General features: G+C 38.1%; 1 protein-coding gene across 2 annotated transcripts in view; it reads left to right on the plus strand.

Annotated features, from left to right (window-relative positions):
• Nucleotides 1–9,902, plus strand: part of UGCG (UDP-glucose ceramide glucosyltransferase) — a 32,864-nt gene extending 22,962 nt beyond the window's left edge. Inside the window, exons 4-9 of one of the 2 annotated variants that reach the window (XM_059657648.1) lie at nucleotides 497–598; nucleotides 1,934–2,046; nucleotides 3,635–3,813; nucleotides 5,051–5,137; nucleotides 5,606–5,795; nucleotides 7,339–9,902. In XM_059657648.1, the coding sequence (XP_059513631.1) occupies nucleotides 497–598; nucleotides 1,934–2,046; nucleotides 3,635–3,813; nucleotides 5,051–5,137; nucleotides 5,606–5,795; nucleotides 7,339–7,509 (842 nt within the window). In that variant the 3' untranslated portion in view covers nucleotides 7,510–9,902. The remainder of the gene's footprint in view (nucleotides 1–496; nucleotides 599–1,933; nucleotides 2,047–3,634; nucleotides 3,814–5,050; nucleotides 5,138–5,605; nucleotides 5,796–7,338) is intronic. The other variant, XM_059657649.1, reaches the window with a different exon arrangement.
• The last annotated feature ends 1,132 nt before the right edge of the window (nucleotides 9,903–11,034 follow it).

Raw genomic sequence — 11,034 nt, forward strand, 5'->3', positions numbered from 1 at the left:
CTTACTATTTTTTTAAAAATATATCTCTATTGACTTCAGAGAGGAAGGGAAAGGGAGAGAGAGATAGAAACATCAATGATGAGAGAGAATCATTGATCAGCTGCCTCCTGCACACCGCCCCATTGGGGATTAAGCGTGCAACCGGGCATATGCCCTGACCGGGAATCAAACCATGACCTCCTGGTTCATAGGTCAACACTCAACCACTGAGCCACACCGGCCAGGCCATGCTTACTGTTAATATAAGAACTTATGAACTAGAAAGCTGAAACTAATAAAACTTTAAAGATAAATGATATAATTCTCCTTTGAGAATGGACAGTTTTTTTTCTAACTATATCATTGTGAATAAGAAATGTAAAGCAATGTTAAAGTATGTTCATTTAAATTATTAAATATGCAAGTACTTTTTATTTCTCTCTACCATATGTCTGTATAATAGAAAATATTTTCAGTGTTGAATGAATTTTTCATTGCTGTGCCTTTCCATTTTTAGGTGGCAAAAAGGTTGGCATTAATCCTAAAATTAATAATCTAATGCCAGGATATGAAGTTGCAAAGTATGATCTTATCTGGATTTGTGATAGTGGAATAAGAGGTGAGGCTTTTCTTATTTTATAAAACTATTTATTTGATGAAAAAAGTTCCAAAAGCAGTCTGAAAACATATTTATCAACCCTTTTTGTTAGCCTAATAAAATAATTCATTTTATCATTATTTTATGGTAATGTGTCAAGTTATACTAAGATTTTGACTTTCTTATGCTACCCTGGAACGTTACATGTATAAAAATGTTTTCATCTTGAAGAGACAATTTCAGCCATTAAAAAAGTACAGTTGTGGTCCATTATACATTCTGTAAACTTTCTCACAGCTGTAAAGTTCCTCTTGTTCATGTGACACTTTTACTTTGATCTGTTCATGGCACAATAACCACACTATTTCACACAAAGGGACAGAAATTATAGATATTTTACTAGAATACATTTAGGGCTTTTCACTTAGATGATTTTCACAGGAAGCCTTTTCTATACTGAAATTTCAACTTGCAGCTTTAAAGGTTCATACTTACTGTAACCTCAGAGTTCTGTGCTGTGCTCTTGCATTCTAATTACCTCGGGTTTCTCAACCTCAGCACTGTTGACGTCTGGGCTGCTAATTCCTTGTTGCTGAGGCTGTTTAGCAGCATCCCTGGCCTCCACCCACGGGATGCCAGTGGCACCCCTGTCAGGGTGCCACCCAGAAATGTTTCCAGATAATGCCAGGTGTCCCCTGTGGGGCAGCAGGTCAGAACTGCTGCCTTCGATGATTTGTGTTTAAGTCAGGGTGGCACTCCTAATAAGTCAGGACCCTTACATGTCTATCAGAGTCTATGTTCGACACATTTACTATCGAAAGTTATATACCATCATGAATGTGTTATGTTTCCAGTGCACAAATCTCTGTCAAGTATAATCTTACTTGATTCCTGGCAGCAGTTTTATGAGATAGGACATCTCCTACCCTCCAAGAAAGTGTAGGCTCATTTCCTGTGGTTGGAGAATGAAGGAGGAGGCCTAAGAACTGGGGTCCTTTGACCTCTACCCCTGTAGCTTTCGACTAGGACACACTGTCCATCACTCCAGTTTGGAGGATCTGAAGCGGGAGTAGTTAAGGTTTTCAAGGTAGATCCATATTAGGTATATAATGGCCTAACAACGTATAGAGTAAATTAGCTTATCGTAAATTACTCCTTTTTGAAATTTTGTATTCTACTCAGAAAAGGGATTGAGATTCCTTTAATAGATCCAAATGTAAAAAAAGAATTTAATTTTTTAATTTTTTTTTTTAGTAATTTAATAACTCACAGAATATATTTTACGTTAGTGGGCATTTTACTAAAAAGAGTGTTTTTCTCTCTCCCCCTTGCCTCCTTTTTGTCTTTTTTATGTAGTGCTTCCAGACACACTCACTGACATGGTTAACCAAATGACAGAGAAAGTCGGCCTGGTTCACGGGCTGCCGTACGTAGCAGACAGACAGGGCTTTGCCGCCACGTTGGAACAGGTGAGTGTGGTGCTCATAAATAATCTTCTTCTTGTCGGATTCCTACCCGCCCAGAAGCTTGAGCCTATTCAGAGAGTTGGGATGACATTTTGGGAAGGACGAATTGTCCGCTAATCGACTTTTTGTTTAGAAAAGGAAACTCTCAATTCCTTTAAAATAAAATATGTCTTATTCTTATATGCCACATTGTGTTTCTGTTTTAGAAGTGTCCAGGTTGATTTATGTCAGTGATAAGCACCTCCCATTTTGCACCAACCCCTGTAGTTTAGGTTTAATCTAACAGACTTAGAATGAATAGGAATAGGCCAGAGGATTCATTCCATTCTATAAAGAAATCTGTAGAGCCTCCAGCTAGTCCATAGTCCCATCCCGTTCCTCAGACCTCACTTAATAACTGCCTACGGAATGAAGATGTATATTTCTGGTCTTAGAAGTTTGGTCCTATTCAGTACCACAAAGGGCTTCATTACAGTCTGGGTGTGGGGTGGGTAGCAAGAATCATATTCTTAATTGCCCTGATAATTCCCTGCTCCATGCCGTGTATGCAACTCTTGCCATTGAGAAAGATCACTGCTCTCTATTTCAAGCTAATTAGAAGACGTAGCATATCTCAGATGCAAATAATCAGTAGGGTTTTATGTATAATAAGTAGGGTGATGACCATCTTATTCTAACCATTAATTTTAACAGCTTGCATATCTCGTGACTTCACAGCTATCTAGGGAAAGGGCAGTAAAATGGGAGACAGAATTTTAGTGTCTGCCCTGATTATGAAAAATAAGTTGAAAAATAAAATTGGGGAAATTGAGAAGCTCAGTGACTCTGGGCAGGAAGCAGCCAGCTATGAACGGATACAAGAAAAGGAGTTAAGAAATCATCCTTTAGGTTGATAGGTGGTGTTTGTATATGTATTCATACATATATACATATATTATATATGTGTGTGTGTGTGTATAATTATATGAACATTCTGAAAGCAGGATGATAAATATTTCTTCATTTTTATATATAACAATGGGTGATATTTTTACCTGTCTTATTTTATGTCTAAATTAAGTTTTATTTGGATAAATATTTGAATCTTGCAGTTTTAGGGAAGATAACTTTTATTTGAGAATAGAATATACTTTTCCCTGATGAACAAAATAGATCCAGAGACATGGAAGCATGGGACAGACTAACAGATCTCAGAGGGAAGGGGGTGGTAGGGGAAGAGATTAACCAAAGAACTTATATGCATATATTCGTACCCCATGGACACAGACAATAGTGTGGTGAAGGCCTGAGGTAGGGTGGGAGTCAGGTGGAGGGGTCAGAGGGGAAAAATGGGGATATCTGTAATACTTTCAACAATAAAAATAAATTTAAAAAAATAGAAGTAATAAGATAATAGCAAGAGTAGTCAACCAATAAAATTACTGACTGCCTGACATATGTAAACATTTATACCAATTTTTATTCAGGTAATTTATATAAGAATATGATATTCAGTCATACTTAAAGGAAACTCATTAGAAATAAGAGTTTATAAACACCATACATAAAATTCTAATTGTATATATGTGTTTCTGGGTTGTTTTTTCGGCAGGTATATTTTGGAACTTCTCATCCGAGGTCCTATATCTCTGCCCATGTAACTGGTTTCAAATGTGTAACAGGAATGTCTTGTTTAATGAGAAAGGATGTGTTAGACCAAGCAGGAGGGCTTATAGCTTTTGCTCAATACATTGCTGAAGATTACTTTATGGCCAAAGCAATAGCTGACCGGTAAGAAAACTAAATTACATTAGGCTACAGTATGCTCAGTACCTAAATCAGTACTTAACTTCTGTTGGTTTATTCTATTTGTTAAAACCATGGATTAAGGACTCTTCATTTTTGCTAGTGAATGCAGAATAGGTTAATATTTTTAGAAAGTAATTTCTATAAATTCATAGATAATGTTATTCTAAAGACATAAATATTCTCATTCATCTACATTCTTCAGATTAATGAGGTTTGAAGTGATTAAAAGGAAGTTTCTTTGTAATTGTGAATGTTCATTATTATGGGTGTAAATTTCTGTGTGTTTTAGAAGAATTAAAAATATCATTGTAGTCATAAGCCAGTAGGTGAAAATTCAAAGGACATTATTTCAAAGTTTGAAATTTTCAGATTATTTGGGATTTTGCTAAGAAGCCAACTAATGGTTCACATGATTGACTTAACATTTCCCTATCACAAAATAATACTGTTTGCTATTAAAGGGGATCCTTGTCTTGTGTGATAATTTACGAAAGAAGTGGTTTAAAAATTGAAGTGTGGTTTTAAAATTTTCTCATGAATGGTGTTCATGTTGTTTTGTGGTTTCAGTGTTTCGCAAGAGATATATAATGTCACTTTTTGTTTACATTTCTGGTTGAACACACACAGACACATCGCCCTTCCCCACCCCTTTTTGGTTAGTAGACTAAACTTTTTTTAAAAATTTATTTAATGTATTACATATGTCTCCTTTTTCCCCCATTGACCTCTCCCGGCCGTTCCCACCTAAACTTTCTTTTTCTTAAAATATATTTTATTGATTTCAGAGAGGAAGAGAGAGGGAACAAGAGAGAGAATCATTGATTGGCTGACTCCTGCAACCCCCACGCTGGGGATCAAGTCCTCAACCTGGGCATGTGCCCTGACCGGAAATCGATCTGGACATCCTGGTTCATAGGTCGACACTCAGCCACTGGGCCAGAGACTAAACTATTATATACAGAACCCATTCCATTTAGAACTTTGAGAATACCTGTCGTTTAAGTTTCTTAAATTGTAAACGGAGGGGTTATAGCTTCTTCCAGCCCTTAGATGGTACTATCGGGAGCCCACGTAACTGCTCAAACATCCACATGATGGACCTTGAGTGCTAATCCTGAGGACTAGGCTCTCCCTGATGCCTCTTTACAGTGATGATTAAAGCATCGCCAGTCACACTTGCACGTGTCCATCATCACAGCTCAACTGTCTTAACTTTCAGAGGTTGGCGGTTTGCGATGTCCACTCAAGTTGCCATGCAGAACTCTGGCTCATATTCCATTTCTCAGTTTCAATCCAGAATGATCAGGTGAGTCAGCCGCTTTCTGCCTTTTATACTTTGTTTAAAAAAAAAGGGGGGAGGGGAGTGATTTTTATGTGGTATAACTTGGTTTAAAAATAAATCTAAAAGTCAGATTTTTCAGTTCCAGAAAAGAAAGTTTAGCTTCTTTTTAAAATTAATTTAATGTCTACATATATTTTCTTCACTGTGTTACACGGAAAGCATTCAGAAAAGAAATGTTGAGACGATTTTTTTATGTGCTCGTCTTTATTTTCTCATTTTCTATACTTTGAATTTTATAATCTTTATTCATATAGACCATACAAATGAATTTCTAGCCTTTTTATATGCTAAATAAAAATAGAAGAGATTCATTAAATACTCTTTGAAGAGGTGGGCCTTGATATAACATGGTAAAGAACTGATTATTTTCGGGGGGAAAGGTTTAGTCTTATAACCAAGCTATTGTTTAAAGAAAATCCTTTTATTTTTTAGGTGGACCAAATTACGAATTAACATGCTTCCTGCTACAATAATTTGTGAGCCGATTTCAGAATGCTTTGTTGCCAGTTTAATTATTGGATGGGCAGCCCACCATGTATTCAGATGGGATATTATGGTATTTTTCATGTGTCATTGCCTGGCATGGTTTATATTTGACTACATTCAACTCAGGGGTGTCCAGGTATGTGGATAGGTATGGAAAGATTGGCAGTCATTTGATGGAACTAAAACTTTTTAATTTAGCCCTGAACGGTGGCTCTGTTGGTGGGAGTGTCATCCTGTGTACACCAAAAGGTGGTAGGTTCAGTTCCCAGTCAGGGCACATACTTGGGTTTCAGGTTCAGTCCCTGGTCAGGGCATGTGCAGGAGGCAGCCAACCCATGTTTCTTCCTCACATCAATGTTTTTCTCTCTCTCTCTCTCTCAAATTAACTCAATAAAAACATGTCTTTGCATGAGAATTTTAAAAAAACAAACCACTTTTTAATTTATTAAAGGTAGAAAAGATCAGATAGCTTCCCATTGAAGGTTAATATCAAGTTTAAACATTCCTTTTGTTGGTGGAATGTGGACCCAAAACTCAACTTGACTTTCAGCTTTCAGTTGTTATGCAGTCACTATTATTAGGGCTCAAAGAAAAATAACAATGATGTTAAATTAAAAAGTGTTCACTCAGAATATATTAGGCTAGCAGTTTTTTAATGCTTCTTATTTACTCACTAGAGGCCTGGTGCATGGATTCATGCACCAGTGGGGTCCCTTGGCCTGGCCTGTGCCCTGTCACAATCCGGGATCCCTCGGGGGATGTTGGACTGCCAGGTTTGGCCCGGTCCCCACAGGCCAGGCTGAGGGACCCTACCGGTGCATGAATCTGTGCACCAGGCCTCTAGTATGCATATAAGATCTTTGGTTAATCTCTTCCCGCCCTCCCCCCTCCTCCCTTCCCTCTGGGATTCATCAGTCTGTTCCCTGTTTCCATGCCTGTGTGTTGAGCATCTGTCCCCTGGTGGTCAGTGCACATCATAGCTACCAGTCGAATGGTTGCTTAGGCTTTTATATATGTAGATAATTAAAATTTTTATTATATTTTTTAATACTCACCCCAGGTATGAGGATATTTTTAAAAATATATTTTTATTGCTTTCAGAGAGGAAAGGAGAGGGAGAAAGAGATAGAAACATCAATGATGAGAGAGAATCATTGATCACCTGCCTCCTGCACACCCCCCACTGGTGATGGAGCCTGCAACCCGGGCATGTGCCCTGACTGGGAATTGAACTGTGACCTCCTGGTTCATACGTCAGTTCTCAACCACTAAGCCATGCTGGTCGGATATTTTTTCCATTGATTTTTAGAGAGAGTGGAAAGGAAAGGAGGAGCTACAGAGAAAGAAACATCTATGTGAGAGAGATACATCATCGAGAGAATTGACTCCCTCTCATGCCCCCACCTGCCGGCATTGAACCTGCAACTGACTTATGTGCCCTTGAGCCCGCAACGCTTTGATCCTTGGCTCTAACCACTGAGCAACCAGTCAGGGCAACATTTTCTTTACCATTATAATATTGCATCACAGTTATCTTAAGAAACGGATTTTATTTTTTTTAAACAGACTTGATTTTTGTGTAGTGTACTTAAAAGTGTGAATTCAGAAACGTTTATTTTTTTAACTGTGTCTTTAGTCTGATAGTAAATCAATTCTTTTTTTTTTTTTTTAATTTGTAGGGTGGCACACTGTGTTTTTCAAAACTTGATTATGCAGTAGCTTGGTTCATCCGTGAATCCATGACGATATACATTTTTTTGTCGGCATTATGGGACCCTACGATAAGCTGGAGAACTGGCCGCTACAGGTTGCGCTGTGGGGGCACCGCAGAGGAAATCCTAGATGTATAACTACAGCTTTGTGACTGTGCGTACAGGAGAAAAAAGAAGTATTATAAATTATGTTTATATAAATGCTTTTAAAGATCTACCTTCAGTAGTTTTATCACATGTATGTTTTGGTATCTGTTCTTTAATTTATTTTTTGCATGGCACTTGCATCTGTGAAAAAAAAGAAAAAAAAAGAAACACATCTGTAGTCTTGGCCAAATGGTATACATTATTTTGTGGAAGTAGAGAATCAAGAGAATTGGTTCTAGGAACCTGGGTCTGGTTTTTGTTGTTTTTTGAAAAAAAAAAAAATTATATATATATATATATATATATAATTTTTTTTTTCATTCAAATGCTCTGCAGCAAACACTGACAGTATCCTTCAGTAGAAAAAGTTTCTTATTTATGAGTACACTCTTTTAGAACATTGATGGAATGGCAGCAGCTTTGTTTTGGGGTTCAGAAAAGACTAAAGTGAATGGTATTGCGCAGTGAACAATCCACAGTGAGGTACTAACGGGAAACTTTTTCATGCTTTATGCCTACCTCTCGTAGTTGTTGCAGAGCAGATAAAAAGTGTAACAAGGTAGCCAGGCCTTGCAAAAACAAACAGAAAAACTTTACAAAATAATAATAACGAACGAGCTGGAGTCTAGTATTTCTATAAATCTGTGAGGAAGATTTTTTTTTTTTTTTTTTTTTGGCGTCACTGCAATGAACCCAAAGTGGTTGAGTCTGGTTTTAATCATAGCCATGTATCGAAGGCATCTTTTTGACCAACTCTTGTTGGTTCTGTCTTGAACCATTGTTAAACACTGTGCTGGTAACCCTTTCCTTCCCTGTCCCTCACCTGACCCACCCCATCTGTCCTTAACTATTGGGTGGGGGGGGTTGTTTTAAGTGTGAGTGGATGTTTTGATAGTTATGAGGAAAAATGCATTTCAGACACATTTCACATGAGCTATTTTCTTAAACAGTATGTCTCATTGTTAAAAAGAATGTAATTACAGGTATTTAATATCTTTTTTTAAGTAAATCTTCTAGCCATCAATAAATAAATTGCAGTGGGGTATAAGAGGGGACAGGATGACTTTTACTCTTAAATAATCAGTATCAACCAAGTCTACTGTGCGTGTGGTTGGTTTTCTGCTTTATTTTATTTTATTATTTTATTTTTTTGGTTTTTTACTATTACAGTTACTCTAGTCTTATTTAAATTGGATTTTTGTATTCCAGTTTGTATGACAAAATAGACTAGAACAGTGCTCCTTGTAAATGCATGCCGTATTTCCCTCTCCCCTCCCTTCAGGCCGCTAAACTTGCTTGTCAGGTTGTGCTTAGCTTGTGGTGAACTGGACTTGTTTTTTGCTTTTTAAAAAATAGGCACATATGTAAGGGACAGTGCATAAGCCTTTTTCTTTTTCTTTCTTTTTTTTTTTTTTTTGGTAGTGGAATGTTTGCTTTTCCTTTAGGCAGGGATGGCATGTTGTCCGTATGAACGCCTGCTGCAGGGCTGACACTGACAATATGGCGGCTTTAATTCTAAGTTACTCAGTTTCCATGTCCAACTATCATGTGTAGCATATTAGCAATAACTACAGTTTGTAGAAAATGAACACGTTTTCACTGCACTGAGCCAATTCATTTAATTGTCAAATGACTATATACATAGTTTAAATTGTAATATATCTATAAATGTGTATATACTGTGTATACACATTGTATACAAGCCTCTCTCTGGGCCAAACTACTTCATTCTTTTTCTTTTTCCTTTTGCCTTATGATGAGTTTGTTTTGAAGGGCATCTTCTTCATGAACAAAGGCTTTGATGCATCACCCTTTCTATGTGAAATGGGTAGTACTGTTCCCTGAGGAAAGTTGCACAGGGAAAGCCAGTCTAGTTGTGACCCACTCCGTGTGTATGCTTGTAAATCACTGTTGTACAAGTTGACTTTTGCTGACCATGTTTGTAACTTGTTGGTTGATTCATGAAGTTTGGTTGATGCCACCCTTGGCCTGCTGAAGCGAAATCATGCTTATTACTTAGCTTTTTGCTGATGTCAGCATGGGTAAGGGAACAACAAAACCAAAATGGCTGGACAGACTTCCTGTGTTCTGTAAATACATCATGACTGTTCTGTGTGTGTTTGATGTGGGAGTGGAGGATTTCTTTAAAGTGAAGCTTCGTGGGAGCAGACAGAGTGATTTTTTTGTTTAGCGAGTTTAGAGTGGTGATAAAATGGTAAAAAATAAATATTAATGTCGAAGAAAGCATCACAACAGAACTGTAGAAATCCAAATTTAATAAACTGTCTTTTTAAAAGTATCTAGACTATACCCTGTTTTATTATTTAAGATCATTGTCCTTATGTTTTTTTGTTCAAAAAATAAACATTTGAATACAATCAAAACACGAGCAGTACTGCGTTTTTGTTTCCTCTTTCCTCCTGTATTTTTACAAATAACGTTAACATGTTCCACCATTTGCGTCGGAGTTACTAGAACAATTCTGTGAGGTGTGGGTTTTGAAATCTTCATTTTCCCAGTGCTACAGGCAGACTGATGGCTCAAAGTCCAGCTTTTGGACAGCATTCTAACATGGTTGCCTGTTAGAATTGCCCACGGACATTCTGGTTTAATCATTCTGCTCATTGTTTACTGTGCAGACAGACCTGAGAAGCACTAGCCCATAAAACATTTAGAAAAGACCCATTGGTACCTCTGCCCCCCACCCCCATCCCCTCACCAGGACTCACAGCCGGAGCTCAGCTCCAATAGGTAGGAACGCAGATCCAGAGGAAGGAGTGGAATGGCGTTGCAGCTGAAGACCTAAATGCCAGGTAGACTAAGCGGCACCCACACACTGACCAGGGCCAGGCTCCTAGTCTGAGGCACTGCCAGGCCTATTTTACCACCTGTCTGAGAAAGAAGAATACGCTTAGCTGGAGAGCCAGCCCCAGGGAAGGGGAGACCGAGAGGGGTCTGGCCATGGCGCCACCTCTACGCCTTGACCCAGCCATCAAGCTCCTTCTTTATAGTTTGTTAAACCCTAATGTTTAAGAAATGATTAACACAAAGTTGAGTGCAAGTCTTAGAATTTTACAGCTAGGCACGTTTCGAAGAGCCCTCGCCCTTAAAAGTAAAGAAGGTGAGATGGCCACTGTGAAAGGTGTGATCCCAAGGGTGCGGCAGACAGCTGCCCACAGAGCTGGGAGTGGCCCCTGATACATCAGCCCCCAGTGTTGAACTTCACACCACTGGATCACATCTCAAGTTCTGCCTCCAACAGCTTTATCACTTGTTACGTGAGCCCCAGAATTAAAAAACAACAGGTTTTTAAATAACTATTCATATTCCAACTCTTAAACATTGTTCTAGGAAGCCAGATTTAAACCTGCAGAACAAGAATGTAAGTTACTATAAAGCTAGTTGAAGGTAAAATGCTTTACGTATATCATTTGATGGGGAAGATTAGTACATACCACAAGACCATGTTTACATGGATGAAAACAGTTCATTTCCTTCTGAAGCTTCGTGGGATAT

Source organism: Myotis daubentonii, chromosome 11, assembly GCF_963259705.1.
Source record: "Myotis daubentonii chromosome 11, mMyoDau2.1, whole genome shotgun sequence".
Classification (NCBI taxonomy): Eukaryota; Metazoa; Chordata; class Mammalia; order Chiroptera; family Vespertilionidae; genus Myotis; species Myotis daubentonii.